General features: G+C 45.6%; 1 protein-coding gene across 11 annotated transcripts in view; it reads right to left on the minus strand.

The window, feature by feature from the left end:
- Nucleotides 1-344: 344 nt before the first annotated feature.
- Nucleotides 345-27,086, minus strand: part of UBE3C (ubiquitin protein ligase E3C) — a 130,266-nt gene continuing 103,524 nt past the window's right edge. For 8 of the 11 annotated variants that reach the window (XM_036999196.2, XM_073238125.1, XM_073238123.1 and 5 more), the window contains 5 exons: nucleotides 25,664-25,876; nucleotides 14,522-14,710; nucleotides 14,359-14,425; nucleotides 8,692-8,822; nucleotides 345-1,839 (listed from right to left, as the gene is read on the minus strand). In XM_036999196.2, the coding sequence (XP_036855091.2) occupies nucleotides 1,669-1,839; nucleotides 8,692-8,822; nucleotides 14,359-14,425; nucleotides 14,522-14,710; nucleotides 25,664-25,876 (771 nt within the window). In that variant the 3' untranslated portion in view covers nucleotides 345-1,668. Of the gene's footprint in view, nucleotides 1,840-8,691; nucleotides 8,823-8,866; nucleotides 9,137-14,358; nucleotides 14,426-14,521; nucleotides 14,711-25,663; nucleotides 25,877-27,086 lie in introns of those variants that run through there. The other 3 variants (XM_073238122.1, XM_073238127.1, XM_073238126.1) reach the window with 3 other exon arrangements.

The following is a 27,086-nucleotide window of genomic DNA, read 5'->3' on the forward strand; positions in this document are numbered from 1 at the left end:
GCTGCACCTGCCTGGATCAGCTGGCGGCCTCTGAGCGCCTGTGAGGACACTAGTTCACAGATGTGGTTTCAGGGCGGAAAACAACTCATCACGGTGATTCGGGGGATGACTCCAACACAGTCTTGGGGGAAAAACATTTAATGCAGATACTCAGCCATCAGAACATACAAATAAATTAGCAAACTACGAACAGCTGAGGAAAAAACCCAGGTACGTGTCGCTGCCCGTTTCCCTTCAGTCCCAGACATTCCACTTCTAGAATACTGATAAAATACACAAAGCAACTAACGAGGACGTCATAGAACATTCAACATAAAACAACCTAAAATAAAGATAAAACCAAGGACAAGCCCTAATTATTTTATTTCTGTATATTAAGACCACAAATAGGATGTAAAGGCTTAATTTATTACTCAAATTAAGAAATTATACATTTTGATTTGATAATGGTCATTGTCTTAAAAGTGTCATTCAGTTTCCCCACATTTAAAAGTATATTGCTAATTCTGGCCAGCTCGGTAGGCAGCCCCTGAGCCCGGCGACAGTGACACTCCAGCTGTGGCAGGGTCGGAGCTCGGCTTCCCGGCGCTCCCACATTGGCCAACAGCCACTCTGCTCCCACAGCGGACGCCTGCAAGTGCCCTTGTCCCCGAGGCCGCAATCCCCGGCCAGTCAGATCCAGATAAAGTGCCTTGGCCGGGGAGGACCACACACTCCTCCTGACACGTGTGGGGGCCGCCCTGTCCTCCTCCAGAGCAGCAAGGCCGATGAGCACAGGGCGAGCCCCCCAAATCCAGGAAGACTGGCTGGCGCGGCCCAGGGACGGGAGGGCATGCGCCTTGGAAGGCCCGCACGCAGGCCACGGCACAAGGGTGCAGATGTCACTTTGGTTCAAGCCACTTGAATGGGTGTTGCAGTGTCTACACCGCCCAAGTCTCACACGTGCCACAGACACTGGACGAGACCCTCCCCTCCCGCGAAGCTCTCCAGGCACCTAGCGGAGACAGGAGTGCAAAAAGGATGAAGCACCCACCTCACACACAGTGACACCCAAGCCATTAAGATGCGGCCAGTGGCATACTAAAAACAAGCATGCTAGCCCCCCGGGAAATGGCTTAAGAAGCGCACACAGAGTATCACCATCGGTATCTATTTTCCAAACCTAACCACTTGGGGAAAAGGCAGCAGGAACAAAATGCCTTTAGTTTTGACAATCAGGCCTGTAAACAATTCAACCGCACGGGGCCGTGGCCGAGAAGCAAGCACGTCCACTCCCAGACCCTGCGCTGCGGGATGAGCGCCAGCGCGACCGGAGGCGGCGGGCTGGTCTCAGGGCGGCCACCCAGCAGGGAGGCGCATCTCCATCCACAGAGCCAAGGCTTCCTCTTTGGTCAATTTCACTGAGTTGCCACTTGTCTTACACCTGTGCTCTCCTTGGTGAAATTACTAAATGAGCCACATGGCACCTAACATGTTATTTTAAGTTATTTGAAAAGCAACGTCCATCTAAAGAAGTGACCACGACTTAACAAATCATCAAAAGATGCAGGGAGGGGAGGGGGGCGCTTAGGAGAGCTGCGGGGACAGGCTGCACCTCCTCGCCACCGGAGGCGCTGCTTCCACGGGGGCACCACTGTTTCTCTGCAGATGGTCAGTCCCGGTCTCGGCTCAGCTCAGCTCAAAGCCAGCAGCACATTCAATAGCATAGAGAAGTTTACTTCGCAGAAGAGCCTCGTCACAGAACTCAGGGAGCTTCAGCAGGTTCATGCAGGTGCTGGCTGTGGGGAGCCGCTCGAGGTCAGAGCCCCCGTTGTGAATGCAGAACGCAGGGTACAGCTCCTGAAAGACAGCAGGCGTAGACGCGGCTTTAGAAGCATGGCCTGAAGTGCATTTTCAAAAAGCACATGAACCTTGCTTGCTTCAAACACTAAAGTTATTGCTGCAGTCACTTCTCCCCAAAGGGACAGTTGCTTTCCACTACACTCAAGACGCAGCTCTACATCCCACCATACGTTGTGCTTCACGGCAAACATGCTGTTCAGTGAAGATGCCTCTAAAGGTTTTGTTCTTTTAGTCTTTCAAAAGTTGTTTGAAATTTAAAAAGGCACAAGGGTGAAGAGTTGAATATATGTATATATTTGCTCCTATTGAGCCATGGCAAAGGCAGAGACTGCCTGCAGGGCCAGGAAGGAGCAGGGTAGAGGGACGGGGGGAAGCCAGTCTGCTTCCAAAAGCTGCATTTTGCAGATTAGACTCAAGAACCATGCGGTGTAACAACAAACATAAAACAGATTCAGTCAAAGGGGAGGAAAAAAGCAATCTCTAAATACTGACAGCAAAACGAAACAATGAACCTATTTACTGGTGGCTTAATAAAATAGGAATTATTTCTAGTGTTTTCGAATTGCAAGGTAACAGAACTATTTTCAGAAATGTCATGGTAAACCATTGTATTGTTCTGAAACCATTACAGTATTACGTACAGCTATTACACAGAACTGTAACTTACTGTAGGACTTTAGAACTATGACATCAGCAAACGAGCTAACAGAAACCAAGATTATTACTGGTAAGAAGAGACTCAAATATAAAATAAAAAAATTAAACCTTATAAGCTTAAATTTGAACTGGAAATATTAGTTTGAATTTCTGATGAATTCTTCTTTGAGGAGGAAAAAAATCTCTCTTTTCTAGCTCTGTCCCCTGGCTGGGCCAGGGACTGTACCCGAGCACTGCCAGGCCAGAGCGACCGAGAACGACACGGGTCTCACAGACACTCTGAGCCATCTGATGGCACTTTCCTGCCCCGACAGGCACCTCGAGCACCAAAATGAGCAGCTGCAATGGAGTAAGACATGCAAATGTCAACGTCTGGACCCAAATGCCTGGCTGCCTTTAGGAGATGCTGGTTAGCCCAGCAACATTCTGAAAACTGCTGGCTGAAGAATCGTCACGGTACGTCCCATTTTCTGTACACACAGTCCTCAGAGAACCAAATAGTTGATGAGAAAAAGAGTTTTTCTTTATAGAAAATTTCAGCTAAGAAAAGAAGAAATAATTGGAATACAGCTTTTTATAACCTCATTAAGGAGCAGATTCAGGCAGTGACCAGGGGTGGCTGCTAAAATCATCAGGTGCCAGGGTGGTGGGGAGACTCACAAACACTGGGTCCTTGACACAAAGTGAGGACATGGGACATGCACGACATTCTCTCTGCACTGTCGCAGCCAGAAAAGAAAAACGCTGCCCAGCAATGATGAGACCTCCACCTCCCAGTTTATGGATGTACTGAAAGGGACCCAGTCCCTCCGTTCGTCTGACCGCAGGGCACCAGGGAGGGAGGTTAGAGGAACGCAGCCTAGCGTCTGCGGCCCGTTGTACCTGGAGTGCTGATGGCAGAAGGAACCCTCACTGTCACTCTCTGGACATGACAAGGCCGCTCCGGCTTTCTCTTGAGGTGCTAGTGTAAGAAGTCTCCCTCTGTAGCCCAGCTACCAGCTTCCCCTTCCTTCCCACAGACAAGAAAATATTTCCTCCCTCCCGCATTTAAAAATGTCACATGTAGCACAAGTCACTGCTCTGGCCCTGGTCACCTGTCACCCTCCTGGGCCAGTCCAGTCCCTTTGCTCCCACGAGGCCATATGGTGCCCCCCTGGTGCGTGCAGTGTGATTTGCTGATGCACACTCATGCCATTTCTATTTTTGTAAAAATAATGATGCAATGACTAGCCATGTGCTTGAACCATCTCACACTGGTGCAAACATGCCTGCAGGCTAACCTTCTGTCCAGCACTGGTAAATGCAGGCTGAGCACGTGGGATCGACGGAACATCAGTCCTTCGATGGTTACACACACCCAGTGGCTGCATCTTTCTCTTGTACACGATCATCATTAGACTAAAGATGTGGTTTATATGTTCCCTTCCAAAAGGAATACTGCACAGTGGGGCCTCTATCCGGAAAGCCTTGACCTGCTAAAGGGACCTGTGTGGCTTGACTGCTCCATTACTGCAGGATTGCAGAGGCCCCCTCCCTGCAGCACTGTAAAAAACAGGACCCAGGAAAGCAGAAGGGTGGTCCACACAGGCTCCAGGTTAGCAGCGAGAACCACGGTGGCTTCACCTCCAGGTCAGGGCCCTTTACATGGTGACAAGCTTCCTCCTAGGGCTGTGCATGAGGGCATATGCTCCAGTGGCAGTGCCGAGGCATCCGGGAGAGGCCCTGATGACCCTCCTCTGTGCCCTCCTCTCCAGGTGTAACCTGGCTGACCTGCAGGACACAGGGCAATATGCCCCTGGGGCTCACACAGTCCCAGTTTGGCCACACCTCTTCTTTTCGGGCTGTATCATGACAAAATGATCAGAGATGCAGATGACAATTTATGCATTATGATAATGCTGTTTGCAGCATTATCAAGGAAGGAACCATGTAAACAACTAATAAAAAACAGTAAATTGTGGTAAACTCATGATGGGGCACTATGAAGTTTGTTAAAAATATTTCAAAATTTATTTAATACAAGGAAATATCACCCTGATGTAGTTGGATGAAAAAGCAGCCTATATATCTGAACACATGATACAGCTTAAGTTATATTTAAAGATTATGTGTGTCTGCAGAAACACATGCCTTTAAATGCAAACAGACTCTCATGTAAAAACATGAAACATACAAAACCATGACGACGCCCAGAATGGAGACACTGTAGGTACTTTTTTCTTCCTTACACTTAACCACAACATCCCGTTTTCCATAACAAAGACATCAACTTTGTCAGAGGGTAAAAAATCAGGCTGTATAAAAAATCACCACCCAGTAAGCAGAGAGCAGACAGACACGGGAGCAAAGCGCCTGCTCCGAGCCGCGCCTCATCCCCGAGCCCAACAGGCACGTGGCGGGCGCAGCCGCTCGCCAGCTGGACGTGGCTTGAGTCCCAGCCGAGGTGAGCGGGCACTTCGCCCCCGCACACGAACGCGGAATGAGGAGACGGAAGGGCGCTTCCCACCTACCTCCGCATGTTCCTCTAATGGTAGGAAAGACTTTTTAGACATGTACGAGGCATGTAACATGTGCTAAAAACATCGTACTGGCCTTTTTTTTTACTAATCACAGTTCATGTGCTATTTTAAATGTCTCATGAAAACGTTGGAACAGGAGCCAGACTGTTTAGTACCCAGAGTGCACTGAGGGCGGTAATTTTCTCAAATGCTTGAATCAACTAAAATAATTACACATTCTGAAACAAAAAGGGATTTTTAAAGGCAGGGTCAGTGGGCACTGGGCAAACGGTCAAGTGACCGGGTCAAATGGAAAGCTTGAAATATTTGGCAGTTAAATGCCACATTTTAATGTTTCTTTCATAATGTTAATTGAATCTCCTACTTGGAGTCTTAGAAGTAAAAAAAAAAAAGGCAGTTCTTCACTGAAACCTCAGTCAAGGGCACGGTTTCCTGCATAGTTACATGGAGCACAACGGGAATTTGCATCGATTCAGACAGAGAAAAATCATCCACTTACTACGTGGCCTGATGGCAACTGAACAATTCTCTACAGCACTGCAGTGATTTTTCGTCTGTGACCATCACATTGGTTAAAAGCGTTCAACTCTCATCAGCTCTAGCCGGCGCTCCCTCGCACCCCAGTCCCGCACCGAGGAGTTTACTGACTTTCAAACCACAAGTACTGCCCTGCAGCGTCTCACCGGAAAGCACCTGAAAATACTCCCTTCTTTTAAATCTGAGTTCTGTCATCCTTTTCACCAGGCATACGGAGCTAACTTGAAAGCATAAATTCTAAAGTGATTTTTCCAAATTGGAGTCTGTCTAACAACGACTGCAAAAACTTCTGAAAACTCTTAATTTTCATATTTGTTTACATCATTGAAAAGAAACCTAAATAGGAAGACTGTCTCACGGCCTCCAGAAAAGTATTTTCCACGGTACAGTGGTAACTGGACGATCGTATGAGGATGACCCCCAGGGGACGAGAGATTCCCACTGGGATTTTATACGGGGCTTTAAAGGCTAGTGTGAATCTCTCTGCTTCTGCCTCCCGCCCACCCGCGGCCGCCCAGGGAGGCCGGCGCTCAGCGCTTCCAGGCGGCTGCCAGACCCCGATTCCGCTCGTGGCGAGCAAGCATCACTGGCCTCCGCTAGCTGGTCTCCCAGACAGTTTCGATGGTAGCAGGACCTCCAAACCTCCGTTCTTGAAACCAGCTGCTGAATCTTCGTATTTCTAGGTTTGCTGTCCTTTTGAACCTGGAGAAACTAGAAGTCTCTCCTAATAAATGTTGCTGATGAAGTTAGAGAAAGGTGTTAAAACCTTAATATGTAAGAGTCTAGTTTACATGATGACTCTCACTAGATGGCGAAACTGTTCCTCTGCCAAGCTTTCCCCTGCCCCTCGCACGAGCCTGGGAGGCTTCCGGACTTCGCCACGCACCTGAGAGGAAGGAACCCAAGAACAAGAGACGCGCTGCGCGGAGGAGCTGGCCCTGGCCTCGCGCAGCCGGCTGCGGGTCCAGCTGTGGGTCCAGCCGTGGGCACCAGGCTCTCGATGACGAGGCGGGACCGTCTCCGCTGTCTCCTCGGGGCGGGCACCGTGCGCCGGGCCTCGTGCAGCTGGCAGTCTTTCTGAATCACTGCTCAGGCATGTTGCTACGACATGGCTGCTTTTTTTTTTAACCCAGCCTGAAAGTCTTTTTCTCTTAACAGATGTGTTCATTCTGCCTACATTTCTTGTTAACAGCTCAGCTTTCTCTCATTTTTGTTTCCTATTTTGTGATGCTTAATGGTAGCCTTGTTTCCCATACCTGGCAAGCAGGCTGCTTCTGTCTCTGTCGCATCTGCGTACTTACCTTCTCCCTCTCGTCACGCGGGAGACTGGGAGCTGAGTTGGCGCTGCCGGCGTCCCTGGAGAGCATCCGCCTCCAAGAGGCTCGCACCGTCTTCCCGTGTGAAGACCAGCGCCCCCTCCTCCTGCCGCAGCCCCCCGCCCGCAGTACTGCTCTCCTCTGCGGGGGTCCCCGGGCTGCTGCACCAGGCTACCGTCTCCCTGTAAGGTCTGCCCTTTTAAATGTACAATTCAGTGAATTTAATAAATGTATAGAGCTGTACAACCATTCTCACAATCCAGTCCCCAGCTGCTGCCACTTCCCCAACAGACTCCCTGCTTCCAACCCCAGCCCCAGGCAACCACAGATCTGCCCGTTTCTATGAATTTGTCTTTTAAAGACATTTCATGTAATTGGAATCATATAGTAAGTGCTCTTGTATCTCACCCCTTTTACCCAGCACATTTTCAATGTTCATACACACCACAGTGTGTGTGAGTGAGTCATTCAATTTCTGAATATACCCCACTGCATGGACAGACACATTCTGTCTATCCATCATCAGGTGGCAGACACTCGCCCTGTTTCCACTTGAGCTTCCCCCGCGTGTCATCTGTGCCGAGTCCACTCCCAGGAACAGAATTGCTCCGTGACACCGAGGGGCCTGTGCCACGGACAGGTCAGAGGGGCAGCCCAGAGGGGCCGACCGGGCTCAGACCTGGGACAAAGGCTCTATGGAGGACCTGGGAGTGCCGAGTGATGTCGGCACGCCCCAGAACCCGAGTGTGGGCCCCACCGCCTGAGTCTGACCCAGCAGGTCTGGGTGAGGACTGAAAATGCTCATTTCCCACAGGGCGATGCTGAGGGCACTGGTCCCGGGGCCACACTTGGTGAACCGAAGCATCACGTGGTATCGGTGCATCAGTGCACATTCCTGGTGTTTGATGACGGAACTGTGGTTATGAGGACTGTATCTGAGTTGTAGGAAATACATGCAGGAAAGAGGTCTTCGACTCCCTCTCAACATGTGGAGAGAGAATGTAAAACTGGTGAAATGTGACAGTTGCTCCGTGTGGGTTAAGAAGTTCCTTTGTCCAATTCTTGCAACTTTTCCATATATTTAAAATAATTTCAAAGTAAAAAAGTTGAAGAAAAGAATAACTCCTATATGATGCATCGATCAAAGGTGATTGGAAAGTGAATGCCTTTCTATGAGTTTCATAAGCAACACCCAATGCTTATCTAATCTGCTATTAGTTTACATTACATTCAGTTTTTTATACTATTAATACTGCTTTATCTTAATTTACAAGGAATAGGGGACACACTAACTGTCCTCAACCATTTTCAATTGCTAAAAATATTAAGCCAAGTTATATGAGATCAACACCAATTATCAGAAATGGTGAAAAAAGGCTAAGTAACAGTGAACAATCAGGCAGAAATGTACTTCTTGCCAAACACACATGAAAATTTTCATCTTGTTTTCTTCAGTTCAATAGTAAAAAGGACTGGGATGCCTTATAGACTCAGCTGGGTAACAGCCACTACAGACATGCGGGGCACCAACTGCAGGTTCTGCTCACACACACACCACCTATACCTTGCGGCCCGGCTCGCGGCTGTGAACACGGGGAGCTGACGCTATTTATTAATCAGAGGATGTGCAGGAAGCAGCCGTGCTGTGCACAGCTGGTGGAGTTGATGGGCCTTGTTATTGTAGCTCTAACTACGGGGACATCGGTGTTTGGGATCACCTCTCAGGGGATGGTGTGCACACTGCCTCAGCCCCCGTGGATACCCTGCTGCCTTCGTGGTGGTGGGTTGGTTTTTAAAGCAAGTGGCATGAAGTCGTGTACCTTGAACCCCAAGAGAGGGGGTCGGGAGCAGCTCGTCACAAACTTGAGCAGTTTGCGCTTCTCTTCATCCGTGAACGCTCCCACGACTCTCCAGAAGGCTCTGATGACAGGGTGCTCGGCGGAATAGCCTCCTGCGACAGAACGGACAGACATCTTGTTGAGAACAAGTTCACGGCAGGGGGTTCTAAAGGCGCCAGAACAACAGACTCACAGGAGTGACTGGCTCTCGTCACAACTGCCACAGTCCTGAGGGGCGGCCCGTGGCCGGCAGCCACCCCTGAACACCTTTCCTTCTGTTCCTGGGGGATGACAGGCAGGCGAGGGGCAGGAAACCTCAGGAGAATCAGAGCACCACAGGCGAGGAGGGTCAGCCACGGCTACTGGGTTTTCAGACCTTTGCCAGGAGCTAAAGTCACCCTCTGCCGAGCAGCAGATGGTCACACAACTAAAAACGGCAGACATTGGGATTTTCACTTCTAGTAAAGCTAGGTATTTTGCCAACATGATCTTAGGGTCCAAATCTGTTTTATTACCTGCCCTTCTGGCAGTCATGTATAGACCATGGCTAACAGGAGCCCAGCACATGGTCAGCGCACTATCCTAAAGTGTAGTATCTGCTTATAGCTTTTGATCTATTTAAGTGCTTCCTAAAACTGAAATAATTGCTATATATTGTTCCCTTAATGTTAATATACTACAGACGGAAATTAACAGCAATAAGGTATCTTAAGTGCATTAATTGGCGCCACAATGAGCATGACAATATTCTAAGCCTATTTACTGGAATAGCTAAGCTCACTGGAGGTGCAACATGCAGACAGGGTCTTGCGCACCACCCAAGGCAGTTTCTTAGCACAGGAAAGGCTGGATGGATTTCATTTTTTTACACTTAAATGACTTGACAGTGAGGACAAGGTGACCTCTGGTACTATTTACCTTTACATAAACAGTAGAGTTCAAATTTGGAGCAACACAAATTAATTACAGAAAGGGGAGATAAGTGCACACATTCATATACATATACAATAAGCATCTACGTGAATGCTTTTAGCAACTGTTTTGTAACAAATCCCTCATCTACCCTCTCTACACGCGTGCTCTTAAAGATGTTTCATCTGCACAAAATTATGTTCACAGAACTGTAATTTCCACCAAGTTCCATTTCCAAAACCTTTTCAAAAGTTACCTTGGAGGAAAGAGAGGGTAAAATCATTCAACAGGCAGAAGAGTCTGGGTAGGTCTCTTTTAAAAAATTGTAGTGAAATACATAAAATCTACCAGTTAAACCATTAAGTGTACAATTGATTCAGTGGCATGAACGACATTCACGATGTTGTGTGGCCACTGCTGCTGTTTACAGCCAGAACCCATCCCCCCAAACAGAAACCCTGCAGCAAGTAAGCGTCCCCCTTCTCTCCCCCGACCTTGGTAACCTCTAATCTACTTTCAGTGCCTTGGAATCTGCCTGTTCTAGGTATTTCACATAAGCTGAACATGTCCTTTTGTGTCTGGCTGATTTCACTTGGTTCAATACTTTCCTGATCCATCCACGTTGTAACCCTGAACATCACTCCTTTTCAAAACTTACTATCCCACTGCACTTGGGTGCGCATGAGACCTGCTTATCTATTCCGCTGCAGACGGGCATCTGGCTGCTTCCGCCTCTTGGCCGCTGTGAACACACCATGTGCACGAACATGGTGGGCAAGTTCCTGTTCCAGCCCCTGCTCCCAGTCCCTCTGGAGAATACCCAGGAAGTTCTGGGTCATACGCAGGAATCCCATGTGTAGCTTTCTGGGGAAACCACCAAACCTTTCCAGAGCGGCCGTCTCACAGCCCCGCCTGCAATGAGCGCGGGCCCGACTCCTCCCCAGCACTTGTCACTCTCTGCGTGTGTCTCAGCAGCAGCAGCTCTTTTAAAGGATGTTGTTTTGGCCCACATTTCCCTGACGATCAGCGACACTGAACACCTTTTTTGAGACTAATGGCTATTCATGAATCTTCTTTGGAAAAAGATCTTGGTCCATTTTTGAAATGGCTTGTCTTCTTATTTTTGAGTTGTAAGGATTCTTTACATATTCTGGATGCCAGGCCCTTAATCACGTATAAAATTTCCAAGTATTTTCTCCCATTCTGTGGGTTGCCTTTTCACTTGCCTGATAATGACCTTTGCTGCAGTTTGTAATTCTGATAAGATCCAGTTCGTTTTTGTTGTTGCTCATGCTTTTGATCTCATATCTAAGAATCCACTACCATCCCCAAGGTCATGAAGATCTATCTATCTTTTCCTGAGAGTTTCATGGTTTTAGCTCTTACATTAAGGCTGTCGATCCACTTTGAATTAATTTTTGTATATGGTGTGAGGGAGGCAAACAGCCTCACTCTTTTGCAAAAATACAGTTGTTCTACATTTAACTTTTTAAATAACTGTAAGCCTTTCCAAAGAGGATGCACCATTTTACATTCCCACAGGTCAAGAGGGTTCCACTTTCCCCACGTACTGACCCTTGGCATCGTCTGTCTCTGATTATAGCCACTCTAGTGGGTCTGCAGTAGTATCTCCTTAGGATTTACCTGCATTTCCCTAGTGACCAGTGGTGTTTGCTTACTGGCTATACATATTTTTTTCTTATTAAGGTATCATTGATATGAAGGTTTCACAAGAAAAACAACGTGGTTATTACATTCACCCTTATTATTGAGTTCCCCACCATACCCTATTGCAGTCACTGACCATCAGTGTAGTCAGATGCCACAGTGGCTATACATACTTATATATGTATCTCCTTAAGTGGCATATTTCTTGGCCATGTTTTTAAATTCAGTTGTTTGTCTTTGAGTTACAGAAGCTCATTATTTTTTGTGGACAGAGCCCATTATTACATATTATTTGAAAATATTTTCTCCCAATCTGTGACTTATCTTTTAATTTTCTTAAAGGTGAAGCACAAAAGCTTTAATTTTAAGGAAGTCCGATTTTATATAAATTAATTTTTTTTGGATCATGCTTTTGGGGGTGTGAGTTAAGAGGTCAAAGTTCATTCTTTTCCATGTGGATATTATCCCAGAACCACTGAATTTTGAAAATCAATTACTGTGAATATAACTGAACCCCCAATCATGTTCCATTGATCAACATGCTTATTCCTTGTGCCAATATTAATATTACTGCAGCTTTGTAGTAAGTTTTAATCCAGAGTGTAAGTCTTTCAACTTTGTTCTTCTACAAAATTGTTTTGGCTGTTTTAAGTCCTCTACATTTCTATATAGATTTTAATCTAGCATGTTTATTTCTACAAAAAAAAAAATAACCTGCTGTGATTTTGACAGAAACTGCACTGAACTTGTAGATTAATTTGGAGCCTGACACCTTGACAATACTGAGTCTCCCAAACCATGAAAATGGATGGTCTGTTTATTATGTAGGTCTTTAATTGCTCTCAGCAGTGTTTTGAAGTTGCTGGGGTATAAGTATTGCACTTGCTATATTCATATTTTATTCTTTTTCATGCTACTTTGAAAGGAACTGTCTAGTTAATTCCATTCTTGGATTGTATATAGAAACAGAATTGGTTTCTCCATACCGAGCAATGCTGCAACCTGCTAAAATTGTTTTATTAGTCCTAGTATTATTTTTGTCATGTTATCCATGAAAAAAGACAGTTTTAACTTTTACTTCTCCAAGTTGGATTTCTTCTATCTCCTCTCTACCTATCACCTTATTGTACTAGCTAAAAACCCCAGCACAATGGTGAATAAAAATGGCAAAGCAAGGGTCTCTGCATTAGGCGGAAAGCACACAGGCTCTCCCCACCCAGGGCAAGGCTCGCCATGCCTTCTCGTGGGTGCCCTGTCAGACCAGCGAAGTCCCCTTCCACTCGGAGTCTCTTTGAGTCTTTGATCCTGAATGGGTGGGGAATGCCCAGATGCTCAGAAGGTTCCAGTGCTTTTTTCTTCCTTTTTTTTTCATCTTTGGAAATGATTGTATAGGTTTTGTCCTTTATACTACCGATACTGTGTATTACATTAATGCATTTTTAGATGTTAAACTAACCTTGCATTCATGAGATAAATACCTTTTGGTTTAATCATTTTTATGTGTCACTGGACTCAGTTTGCTTATATTTTGATGACTTCTATATCTATAATTTCCTTTTCCTGTGTTATTTTTCTCTGCCTTTGATCTACTTTCTTTGAGGAGAAAAATCCTGTCCTCACTACTCAGCTATAGCAGGAGGTCCTACATGGGAAATGGTTTTATGGATTAAATATTATTCTAAAAGAAATATTGATTTCAAAATATTTAGAAAAAAAAGAAATACAATGAGGAAAAATCACTTGTAATTTTATTAACTGTAGATGACCATTACCATTTTATAAAATTTGTGTCTTTAGTATTTCTTGGTTTTAATGAGTAAATCATGCAGTGCATAATATTCTGAAGAAAGGGGAAAGCAGAAATGACTTGTAATCTCATGATCACTTAACATTTCTGCATGTGTCTTACTCAACTTTATTTTTCTAGATATGGGGTCACATGACAAGTACTGTCTTCATATCTCCTGGCTTAAGACTATACTTAAAATTTCCTAAGATACATATAAAATACTTAAAAATGTCCATGCACGTAATAAAGATAGGTCTTTTAAAGTACATATTTAAGAATCAGTACTGTTTCTCCAGATGAGAGGAGATGATAAGGTGCATGCCCACCGTCTCCACTCCCACTTCCCTAGGGTACGCACAGCCTGACATGCTTTCTTCCTGGGAGCCACACTCCTCCTGATTTCACCCCAAAATCTCCATATCCTTTAATAAGCAATTTAACTTCTCGACTTCTCTCATTAAAAAAAAAAAAAGACCATACAAAGACAGAGATATATACAAAAATGTTTTGTTGTATTGTGAAGTTAAATGATTCATACATATCTAGTACCCTCAAAAATTAACTGGAAGAAGAGTAACAGGTTGGAAATATTTTTTATTTCTAACATTAAACACAATATAAATTATATATCATCACAAACTAGAGAAACAGACTATGATTAAGGAAAACATACCAAAATAACTGATTGTTTAAAGGAGATACTTTTAAAGGAATTACAAATGATCTCTAAATCAGGTGTCATTTCTCTAATGACTAATGTTGAGCATCTATCTATGTGCTTATGTTTATGTTCTTTTCGGTTTTTCATTTTCTTGAAGAGCAGAAACTTTTAAGTTTAATTTTACCAAAAAGTAAATCTTTTGATGTGGTCCAATTTTTTATTTTTTTCTTTTCTTTTCCATTTTTTTTTTGGCTAGTACTATTTTTAAAAGCCAAAGAGTGGAAGCAACCCAATGTCCGTAAGCAGAGCCTTGGGAAGTTATGCTGTGAAGATTAAAAAACACAAGATGCAGAATAGTATGTAAGAAGGAGAAAAATTTAAAACTTACTTTGTGTATAAGCACATGACGATACGGAGAGCAGCTGTCACTCATGATGGGAGAGGCGGTGCAGGGGGCAGGGAGGGCGGGGCGGATGCGAGAACAGGAGGGGCCTCACTGCCCCGCCCACCACTCTGGGCTCTGCACCATGAGAATGGGCGACCTATACAGGAGGGGGACTCTGCAAATACGCACACCTTGACCGTTTTCAGGAATAAATAATCAGTAGTGGTAACGTACCTGAATAGTTTGTGAAGGATTTCAGGTCCTCTAGACTGATGGGAACCTGGGCCCCAGAAATCAACACCTGAAAAACAAAGTCCAGGTCACGACACGCCAGCAGACTCAGGAGAGCTTCATGCGGCGGAACGGCCGAGGCCCTGCGTGGTCGCGAGCCACGCACCTGGATTTCCTGCTGGTCGAACATTCGCAGCCACTCCAGACTCACCACGTTGGCCAGACCCTGCCGGAAAGCCAGGCAGTGCGGGCGGATCTGCCGGTTCAGCCTGTAGTCGGCCACCAGGTGGATATACGCAATCCGATTGGCACTGGTCACAGGGATATCTTTCCCTCCAAATTTTAGTTCAACTACCTGCAAATATTAAAGTTAGAGTCTTAAAATTCTGAAGGTATGACTGTTGGGTGACAAAAACAAGGAGCGATTAGTTCACAGAAACTCGACTGTTCTGCTTCGTCAGCAAGAGTCCAAGCAAAGAGCAGTGCCCAGGCCCACAGGCCGGCCGATGATGGCCTAGAGACCACTGGTCCTGGGGTTTGCCCAAGATCATCGGCCATCCAAGACTCCGGGGGGGACATGCAACTTCATTCTAAAACTTAGACATCACAAAAGGCCGAGATACGAACTAATGATCAACCTAAGTGAGGAGGGATTTCTTTTGGAGAAAAACAGCTGAAGGAATGAAGGCCGTAGCGGAGTGACCCGTTGTGTTTGTCTGCAAAAGCGGCATATGCTTCTCTTTGCATCTCCACTGTGTCATTGCCACTGTATTTTAAATATGGTTTAAAGATGACATTAATAATTAGAGTTGACCAATTAGTCCGTTTCTTATGTCTCTGACGAGAACTTGAAGGGGCGCTTCGCCATCACATGGGAAGGCTCATGCGGTTTGCAGGTCCAGTGGGGCGGGAAGGCTCCGGGGGCGGAAGGCCCTGCGGCAGGCCTAGGCTCCAGCCCCTCCCTCACGTCAGGTGTGGTCACACGAGCTATCAGCTCCTGGAGCTGATTTTGTTGTAGGGACGATGGTGGTGCTGGCTTTGTCCTTCTTTGAGCTGTGATGACGTGAACTCATGAAAGCAAAGCTGGCCGATGTAACACCCAGCAAATGTAAACATGTCAGCCTAATATGCAAGAGTGTACTTTTTAAATTCCTTGTTTACTAGCACTTGAACAAAGAACTGCCTTCTCGAATGCATTTGGACGAGGCCATCTGGGCCACGGATAGGGAAACGTAAGATAAACCAGAAGTGAGCAATGATAGTCCCGAGCGACCAAGTGAATAAGCACCTCCTGGGGAAATGAACATGCAGGAGAGGCGCCTCGAGCCGGTGGGTGGCGGCAGGAAGGTGCTGGGCGATGGAGGCGGGGCGAGGGACCACACAGCCAGGGGCTCTCTGCACAGCCTGTGGTTCTCTTGGTGGTTCTCAAGTGCTGAGCGCACAAGGCTAGCACCACTCTCTCTGGGCATGGCATGTTACCCGTTTTCACCCCCGAAGAGAAAGACTACTTTAAAATCTGCTGAGGAGCATTGCTGAAATCCTGTCTGACAGCTACAAGGGCACCCACCTCATGCTATGGAAGCCATGTGGCCCATCAGACCAGCTTCATTCAGTGTCACACAACCGAGGTGATGCCTCATGCTTCCCTAATCCTGTTCTTGGGGCTGAGCCACTGGCCTAGGTGGGGGCTCATGCTGGTGCTCTGCTCAAAGGCCACATTACCGGCCCCCGGAGTGCCTGCTCTTTCCACAGAAGGCAGATCACCCCTTCCCTGAAGTGGACTATGGGCAGGTGGTGACAGTGAGGTACTGGCAATCTGGCAGACGAAGGGCCTGTGAAGCTATCCCTTGAAGAACGTCAAAGCCCTGTCACCTTGCCTGATCAGACCGCCATTTGTGATTTAAAGCCACTGCCAGGCTATACCTCAACAACTATGAATGGCTTAGAATCATGTCAAATCTGTCCTAAGATTTATTTTGAGGGGCACTGAAATCTTTAAGTATGATAGAGCAGTTCTCACAGCAAGAGCAATCTTCTCCGTCACTTCTGAACGTCCATACTGGCTGGCACTGCGGCACCCTGGCCGAGCGAACCTCACATGAGCTCACGCAGTCCTCACAGTAACACCTCCCCCTTCTCAAGATGAGGAAGGGGTCCTAGGACTTGCCCAAGTCACACAGCAATGCAGCAAAACCAGGGCTTTACCAGAAGTCAAGGGACTCAAGGGGCAATGCTTTTCTCCATAACGGAGGATTATTTACTGTCCCACCTTAAATCTTGAGTATTTCCCTCCAAAGGGATGTATGTACAAATCAGTCTAAAATTTCATGTCTGTTCTTCAGCAGGCTAACAAGCACCTATATTGACTACATTGAAGAAAACAAATTTGAAAGCAACACCATTATTTTACAAGGAAAGTTAATTAACATAACCCACCAACATAATGAAGTATTTGCATATTGCACATCTTTAAATCATATTTTATAAACTTAAACATATGTAGAGGATTTTCAAAATAACTATTTCTACAGAAATCCATAAGATGCCCCCCCAAATTAGGTGCCTTACCAAGTAGCTTTCTTAATCTTCCAATTAAGACTCTCTGGTATAATTCTTCTTATGCATCATCATCTATAATCTCTTTACTCAGTGGGAATTCCTATGAGTAACTGGAACATCTTAACTTCACCCTTCTGCTTTTAACAGATCCCGGTGTTATCAGCGGTGCTTAAACGGAAGTCTTACATATGCGACATTTCACCATTACCAAATATTTCAGAAGAAAAAACGGGAAGTATCCCCAGAGCTCTGATTCTGGTTTTAAATACTGCCTCCAGGTGGGTGAGGCAAGGGCAGCAAGCAGCTGAACAAATCCTGTCTTTAAAAACGTCTAAGGTGGTAGAGGAGGAGCCCAGATGGCGGCGAGTAGGGCAGCAGAAATCTCCGCCCAAAAACATATATTTTTGAAAATACAAGAAAGACAACTCTTCTTAAAAGAGAGACCAGAAGACACAGGACAACATCCAGAACACATCCACACCTGCGAGAACCCAGCACCTCGTGAAGGGGGTAAGATACAAGCCCAGGCCCCGCGGGACCCGAGCGCCCCTCCCCCCAGCTCCCGGTGGGAGGAGAGGAGTCGGATTGGGGAGAAGGAGGGAGCCCAGGACTGCTAAATAGCCAGCCCCAGCCATCCGGACCAGAGCGCAGACACACAGTGCATGCGTGGGGTGCTGGATACTAGGGAAACAGGACAGTAAGACTTGTGAGCGGGTCCCTGCAGCCAGCACCCTGGGGACAAAGAAAAGTGAGTGCTTTTTAAAGTCTTCAAGGGACAGGGACCCCACAGCTGGACAGAAGTGTCCCAGCACAATCAGCTCAGCAGCTGGGAATCCCGGGGAACTCCAGGCGCCCTAACCCCCTGGGCAGCAGTGCAGTTCCAAGGCCCCTCACGGCGATAAAGAGCTTCCCACCCATTCCCCCTCCGGCGTGGCACCGCCATAGTGGAGCAGCAGCCTGAGAGTGGTCATGCCCACAGCAACCGCGTGCAGAGCTTCCTTCATAGCAGCCGGGCAAGAATCAGACACCCCGTCTGCACGCAGCTGCCCAGCACAAGCTGCTAGGCGTTGCTGTTCTCTCAGGAGAGGAAGGCCACAAACTAGCAAGAAGGGACGTTCTTCCAGCCAACACGTGCCAACTACCCATGATTATCTCTATTGCCATGAAAAGGCAGAAGAATTTGATACAGACCAGATCAACCCAGACAGTCTCCCCTGAAAAGGAATCTGGGGAGATAGACCTAACCAATCTTCCTGAAAAAGAATTCAAAATTAAGGTATAACCATGCAGATGGACTTGAAGAGAAACATGCAAGAGCTAAGGAGGGAGAATACAGAAATGAAACAATCTTTGGAAGGATTTAAAAGCACAATGGATGAGATGCAAGAGGCCATTGATGGATTAGAAACCAGAGAACAGGAACGCATAGAAGCTGAAGCAGAGAGAGATAAAAGGATCTCCAGGAATGAAACAATATTAAGAGAACTGTGTGACCAATCCAAAAGGAACAATATCTGCATTATAGGGGTACCAGAAGAAGAGAGAGAAAAAGGGATAGAAAGTGTCTTTGAAGAAATAATTGCTGAAAACTTCCCCAAACTGGGGGAGGAAACAGTAGCTCAGACCATAGAAGTATACAGAACTCCCAACAGAAGGGACCCAAAGAGGACAACACCAAGACACATAATAATTAAAATGGCAAAGATCAAGGACAAGGACAGAGTTTTAAAGGCAGCTAGAGAGAAAAAAAAGGTCACCTACAAAGGAAAACCCATCAGGCTATCATCACACTTCTCAACAGACACCTTACAGGCCAGAAGAGAATGGCATGATATATTTAATGCAATGAAACAGAAGGGCCTTGAACCAAGGATACTGAATCCTGCACGATTATCATTTAAATTTGAAGGATGGATTAAACAATTCCCAGACAAGCAAAAGCTGAGGGAATTTGCCTCCCACAAACCACCTCTACAGGGCATCCTACAGGGACTGCTCTAGATGGGAGCACCCCTAAAAAGAGCACAGAACAAAACACACAACATATGAAGAATGGAGGAGGAGGAATAAGAAGGAAGAGAAATAAAGAATTATCAGACCGTGTTTATAATAGCTCAACAAGCGAGTTAAGTTAGACAGTAAGATAGTAAACAAGCTAACCTTGAACCTTTGGTAACCACGAATCTAAAGCCTGCAATGGCAACAAGTACATATCTTTTGATAATCACCCTAAATGTAAATGGACTGAATGTACCAATCAAAAGACACAGAGTAATAGAATGGATAAAAAAGCAAGACCCATCTATATGCTGCTTACAAGAGACTCAACTCAAACCCAAAGACATGCACAGACTAAAAGTCAAGGGATGGAAAAGGATATTTCATGCAAACAACAGGGAGATAAAAGCAGGTGTTGCAGTACTAGTATCAGACAAAATAGACTTCAAAACAAAGAAAGTAACAAGAGATAAAGAAGGACATTACATAATGATAAAGGGCTCAGTCCAACAAGAGGATATAACCATTATATATATAAATATATATGCAGCCAACACAGGAGCACCAGCATATGTGAAATAAATACGAACAGAATTAGAGGAGGAAATAGAATGCAATGTACTCATTCTAGGAGACTTCAACACACCACTCACTCCAAAGGACAGACCCACCAGACAGAAAATAAGTAAGGACACAGAGGCACTGAACGACCCACTAGAACAGATGGACCTAACAGACATCTACAGAACTCTACACCCAAAAACAACAGGATACACATTCTTCTCAAGTGCACATGGAACATTCTCCAGAATAGACCACATACTGGGCCACAAAAGGAACCTCAGTAAATTCAAAAAGATTGAAATTCTACTAACCAACTTTTCATACCACAAAGGTATAAAACAAAAATAAATTGTAAAAAGAAAGTAAAAAGGCCCACAAACACATGGAGGCTTAATCCTAAATGCTCCTAAATAATCAATGGATCAACGACCAAATCAAAATAGAGTTCAAGCAATATATGGAAACAAATGACAACAACACCACAAAGCTCCAACTACTGTGGGATGCAGTGAAAGCAATCTTAAGAGGAAAGTATATAGCAAACCAGGCATATTTAAAGAAGGAAGAACAATCCCAAATGAATAGTCTAACATCACAATTATTGAAATTGGAAAGAGAAGAACAAATGAGGACTAAAGTCAGCAGAAGGAGGGACATAATAAAGATCACAGAAGAAATAAACAAAATTGAGAAGAATAAAACAATAGAAAAAAATCAATGAAACCAAGAGCTGGTTCTTTGAGAAAATAAACAAAATAGATAAGCCTCTAGCCAGACTAATTAAAAGAAAAAGAGAATCAACACACATCAACATAATCAGAAACGAGAAAGGAAAAATCATGACAGGCCCCACAGAAATACAAAAATTATTAGATAAAACTATGAAAACCTGTATGCTAACAAGCTGAAAAATCTAGAAGAAATGGACAACTTCCTAGAAAAATACAACCTTCCAGGACTGACCAAGGAAGAAACACAAAATCTAAACAAACCAATTACCAGCAAAGAAATTGCAGCGGTAATCAAAAAACTACCCAAGAACAAAACCCCCGGGGCCAGATGGATTTACCTCGGAATTTTATCAGACATACAGAGAAGATATAATACCCATTCTCCTTAAAGTTTTCCAAAAAATAGAAGGAGAGAATACTCCCAAACTCATTCTATGAAGCCAACATCACCCTAATACCAAAACCAGGCAAAGACCCCATCAAAAAAGAAAACTGCAGACCAATATCCCTGATGAACATACATGCAAAAATACTCAACAAAATATTTAGCAAACTCAACTCAAAAATACATCAAAAGGACCATACACCATGACCAAGTCAGATTCATCCCAAGGATGCAAGGATGGTATAACATTTGAAAATCCATCAACACCATCCACCACATAAATAAACAGAAGGACAAAAACCACATGATCATCTCCATAGATGCTGAAAAAGCATTCGACAAAATTCAACATCCATTCATGATAAAAACTCTCAACAAAATGGGCATAGACGGCAAGTACCTCAACATAATAAAGGCCACATGATAAACCCACAGCTACCATCATACTGAACAGCGAGAAGCTGAAAGCTTTTCCTCTGAGATTGGGAACGAGACAGGGATGCCCACTCTCCCCACTGTTATTCAACATAGTACTGGAGGTCCTAGCCACAGCTATTAGACAAAACAAAGAAATACAAGGAGTCCAGATTGGTAAAGAAGAAGTTAAACTGTCACTATTTGCAGATGACGTGATATTGTACATAAAAAACCCTAAAGGCTCCACTCCAAAACTACTAGAACTAATATCGGAATTCAGCAAAGTTGCAGGATACAAAATTAACACACAGAAATCTGTGGCTTTCCTATACACTAACAATGAACTAACAGAAAGAGAAATCAGGAAAATCCATTCACAATTGCATCAAAAAAAATAAAATACCTAGGAATAAACCTAACCAAGGAAGTGAAAGACCTATACCCTGAAAACTACAAGACACTCTTAAGAGAAATTAAAGAGGACACTAACAAATGGAAACTCATCCCATGCCCTTGGCTAGGAAGAATTAATATTGTCAAAATGGCCATCCTGCCCAAAGCAATATACAGTTTTGATGCAATCCCTATCAAATTACCAACAGCATTCTTCAATGAACTGGAACAAATAGTTCAAAAATTCATATGGAAACACCAAAGACCCGAATAGCCAAAGCAATCCTGAAAAGGAAGAATAAAGTGGGGGGAGATTTCGCTCCCCAACTTCAAGCTCTACTACAAAGCCACAGTAATCAAGACAATTTGGTACTGGCACAAGAACAGAGCCACAGACCAGTGGAACAGAACAGAGACTTCAGACATTAACCCAAACATATATGGTCAATTAATATATGATAAAGGAGCCATGGACATACAATGGGGAAATAACAGTCTCTTCAACAGATGGTGCTGGCAAAACTGGACAGCTACATGTAAGAGAATGAAACTGGATCACTGGCTAACCCCATACATGAACATAAATTTGAAATGGATCAAAGACCTGAATGTAAGTCATGACACCATAAAACTCTTGAAAAAAAACATAGGCAAAAATCTCACGGACATAAACATGAGTGACTTCTTCATGAACATATCTTCCTGGGCAAGGGAAACAAAAGCAAAAATGAACAAGTGGGACTACATCAAGCTGAAAAGCTTCTGTACAGCAAAGGACACCATCAATAGAACAAAAAGGTACCCTAGAGTATGGGAGAATATATTCATAATGGACAGATCCGATAAAGGCTTGACATCCAAAATATATAAAGAGCTCACACACCTCAACAAACAAAAAGCAAATAATCCAATTAAAAAATGGGCAGAGGAGCTGAACAGACAGTTCTCTGCAGAAGAAATTCAGATGGCCAACAGACACATGAAAAGATGCTCCACGTCGCTAGACATCGGAGAAATGCAAATTAAAACCACAATCAGATATCACCTCACACCAGTAAGGATGGCTACCATCCAAAAGACAAACTACAACAAATATTGACAAGGTTGTGGAGAAAGGGGAACCCTCCTACACTGCTGGTGGGAATGTAAATTAGTTCAACCATTGTGGAAAGCAGTATGGAGGTTCCTCAAAAAGCTCAAAATAGAAATACCATTTGACCCAGGAATTCCACTCCTAGGAATTTACCCTAAGAATGCAGCAGCCCAGTTTGAAAAAGACAGATGCACCCCTATGTTTATTGCAGCACTATTTATAATAGTCAAGAAATGGAAGCAACCTAAGTGTCCATCAGTAGATGAATGGATAAAGAAGATGTGATACATACACACTGGAATATTATTCAGCCATAAGAAGAAAACAAATCCTACCATTTGCAACAATATGGATGGAGCTAGAGGGTATTATGCTCAGTGAAATAAGCCAGGCAGAGAAAGACAAGTACCAAATGATTTCACTCATATGTGGAGCATAGAATAAAGAAAAACTGAAGGAACAAAACAGCAGTAGACTCACAGACTCCAAGAATGGACTAACAGTTACCAAAGGGAAAGGGACTGGGGAGGATGGGTGGGAAGGGAGGGATAAAGGTGGGGAAAAAGAAAGAGGGCCTTATATTAGCATCTATAATGTGGGGAGGCATAGGGAGGGCTGTGCAACACAGAAAAGACAATTAGTGACTACACTGATGGACAGTGACTGTAATGGGGATTGTGGGGGGGACTTGGTCATGGGGGGAGCCTAGTAAACATAATGTTCTGCATGTAATTGTAGATTAATGACAACAACAACAACAACAACAACAACAACAACAAAACGTCTAAGGCCCACACTGCTGAAACTTCATCTCTAAGTATCAAACAAAAGCAACTAAAGATGCAGACAACAAACATGGTCTGTTCTCCTCGTCCGTGTTGATGTCAGTCGCCAAGACGCCTGGAGATCACCAAGCTCTGGAAGAAGCAGGAGGTGGGTGGCGTATTCTTTCCTTTATGACCCTACTTGGGATTTAACCCACACCTATTTCTGAGGTAGGCGGCTTTAAAGGCTATGAAAGAGACTGAAAACTTGAGTACCATAAAGATGATCATTTAAAAAAATACCCAGAAAGGTGAACATGTATAATCTTTGTGTGTGCCTTTTATATTAGTTTTTGAAGACCCCACTGTGGTGTACAAACCATGTAACAGTTCTGATGTCCAGAGAGAAGGCCAAAGACAAGACACCGAACTCTTCATTTTCCTGAGGGCCTATAAGCCCATCCGGCTCGAGCTTTCTCTGAGTTCCGGAACCACGTGACCCACAGAGCACCCACGCTGGCCCTAGGGCCTGCTGACTTAACACAGCCAAGGCCTCAGCTTCCTCTGACAGGGCCTCTAAGGGTTTCTCGTCACCCACTTTCCTGTTAGCTTTGAAATGCGGCTGTCAGGCTGTCTTTCTGCCTTAAGTTTAGCCTTCCTAAGGCCCGAGGCCTTGAATGGTCTCCACAGACAACAGGAGAAAGCTCAGCCTTCCTATTCTATGGGCCTCCTAGCTGCAGCCGCTTCTACACCCACTCACCTACCCCTCTGGGGCCTAGGCCACATAGCCCTGCCTGACCTACATGGACTTGAGCACTCCTAACTACTCCTAAACTATACATCTCTTATTCCACAGATTACATCTGCCTCTGTTTTTAGAATGTACGTGTTCTTAAAGCTAAAAATAAACCTCCTGTGCACAGCACAGTGGCCAGTACACTGAGCACTGTGTCTCATGGATGAAGAAATAAAGAGCAGGCATGGTAGATGTGATATAAAATGAACCAAAATCACAGTAACTCAAACGTGTTCAACATATGCATTCACCAAAATGAAATGCTAGAGTGCCCGTGGTGGGTTAGGTTAGGTGTTACACGTGGGGGTGAGTGCATCTTCAGTGGTCGCGGGAGTGCACACAGAGACCCTGCTAACATGCAGTTACTTTGAAGCTGGTGGAACTGGCGACCTGCGCAAACCTGGATCAGAAACCAAGTGACGACAGAGAAATTCAGAGAAATAACTGCCAAGTCTAAAAATAACAGCATTTTTGTAGTTAAAATACAACCACTAGATTCAGAAGGCATTATCTACCTATTAAAAGTAGCAGAAAAGGTGTTGCTTGACTGTGAAAGAGACATTATTTGTCTGAAAACCAAACAGGTTAGAAAAGCACTGCTGGTTACTTTAAAATCTAATAAAATGAGATATTAATAAATACAACTTGGAAGGTCCTCAGACAATTTGTCTGCATCAAAACAAGCTTTGCCAGTTATGGGAGCATGGGACCTATGCAGAAGCGGAGGGCGCAGCGTGACGGACTCCGCCCCAGCCCGTCAGCTCACGGCCCCACTGCCTCCTCTCAGTGTCCAAGCCAGCCCCACGGCAGCGACTCCTGCGTGCACATTCACAGCAGGCAAAGGAGAAAATCCCGTCACCACCTGAGCAAGGAGATGCAGCGCACTTACAATGGGACGTCGCTGGCCAGAAAAAGGAATGATGCGCTGACACCGGCCAGGGGCACAAAGCCGTCCCAAAGGCGAGTGCTGTGAGATCGCAGATGCCACAACACCCAGAGAGGCAAATGAACAGAAGGAGGTGTTTGGTGCATTCTGGTCCAGGGTGAGTGACTTGCTCAGGTGCGTGCAGTCTCTACAGGGCAATGAACATGCCCTGAGCTTAGGTTTGGTGACAGTGGCACAGACCTGTGACGTCCGAAGCTGCTTGTACATGTAAACGGTGGACTTTAGGGTATATGAATGTTATCTCAATAAAGCTGTTACTTAAAATATTATTTTGCTCCTTATTAAAGGATTAAACATAGTAAGACTACCCAAATGGTCAATGAAGGTCACAAGCAGCAGCCTGGTGCCTGCATTGGAGCAGCAGAGGTGCATCCGAGTGGGCCAGGAAGCACAAGCACGGGCCGCCCCCAGGGCTCCCTGGGACCCAGGGCGAGGATGAAGACATGGCCTAGCCCACGACAAGGGCATGACGCCCAAGGGGGGCGCTGTGTGCCAGGCTCCTGCAAGCCCCAGATTTCTGATGCTCAGCCACTGTGCAACGGCTCCCACCATACAAAGCACAGGTGTTTTCACCAAGAAGGATGCACTGGGCTGTGGACACTCCCCCTCCTCACTCAGGAGTCACAATGGGGCATCAGTGCACACGAGGGGCGCCCTCTCACCTGTGCCTCCCCGAGGTCATTGTTCACCACAGTGAAGTTCAGGCCCAGCTCCTCCACATCACCATCATAGCTCTTGAGAAACAGCAGATTTTTGTAGACTTCAGGGTCCAGAGAAGCCAGGTGGTGAATGTCCACATCCGCACTGGTCCCAAGCAGCTTGGAGAGGAAGAAGCCGGCAAAGGGCAGCTCCACCAGCATGTTCTCATAGAGGGCCTGCAAAGAGACAGCGAGCAATGCTGAGCCCCTCACAGGTTTCTTTTCTCACACTTCCTACAATAAAAAGCTATGTGTAATTTGAGATTTAACAGAATCTTAAGAGAGCAGATCCTCTTTCTGCATGAGAATGAGGACGGGGGAAGCTAGTATTTGGTGAGCAAGGGCCACGTGCCAGGCCCCAACCTGGGCGTTCAGTGCCTGCATTCAGTATATTGAAAAGTCTAGACCAGACTATCAAAGAATTTTAAGGCAGAAATCACGTCATGTCAACACCACGGGGAGAAAGGCTGACAAGCACTGTCTGTGAGGGGCCTCAGGTGCGCCCATTTCCTGTGCCAAGTACTAACGGCTGGGGCCTACAGCAAGGAACCGGCTGTCTCGGTTTTACAGGCAGAAGCCCGAATCAAGGTGACAGCAGGGCCAGGCTCTCTCCACAGGTTCTGGGAGGGCCCTTCTGGGCCGCTTCCAGCTTGTGCTGTTGCCCCGAGTCCCTGGGGGTCCCTGCCCTGTAGCTGTGACCCTCCACCCGCTGGTCTCCATGGGGCTGTTCTCCCGCGTGTCTGCATCTCTCTCTCCCTTCTCTAGAAAGACGCCAGTCACTGGATTTGGGGACCCAGTCAAACCCAGTGCAAATCTGTCTTGGCTTGATCACATATGCAAAGACTCTTACTTCCAAATAAGGTGAGGTTCACAGGTGTGAAGGGTGACAGGAGTGTCAGGATTTGAGCATCTCTCTCGGATCTCAAAACCCACTGTCTTGCCAATGGGTTTCAGCTCCGGGCAAGTTCACTATGGATTCAATGTGACCAAAGAAATGACAGTAGAAAGTTCTTGGGGTGAAAGGTTATGCCCAACTTTATTTCCACAGTGGCAGGTCAATCAGTAGAATCCTGTCCACTTGGAACGAGTCTGCAGGCAGCGTGCTGGTCTCTGCCTCTGGGCCTCTTGCCCAGTCATCCTGCACAGCCGTCCTCTGGGCCTCTGTCCTCGGCGCTGCCACTACTCCAGCCTCTGCTCTGCTTTCCTGCACTTGGCAGCCCTGCCACCATGTAGCCCAGAGCACCGGGCAGAGCTCTTTATATAGAGTCAATAAAGACACATTGCCCACACGTGTGCAGTGAGCTGGCCGACCAGGGCCAGGTGAGGATCCGGGCCACGGGAACTCTCATTCCATCCACACCCACTGAGGCCGGCCACACCATCTTTG

Source organism: Manis javanica, chromosome 6 (genome assembly GCF_040802235.1).
Source record: "Manis javanica isolate MJ-LG chromosome 6, MJ_LKY, whole genome shotgun sequence".
Taxonomy (NCBI): domain Eukaryota; kingdom Metazoa; phylum Chordata; class Mammalia; order Pholidota; family Manidae; genus Manis; species Manis javanica.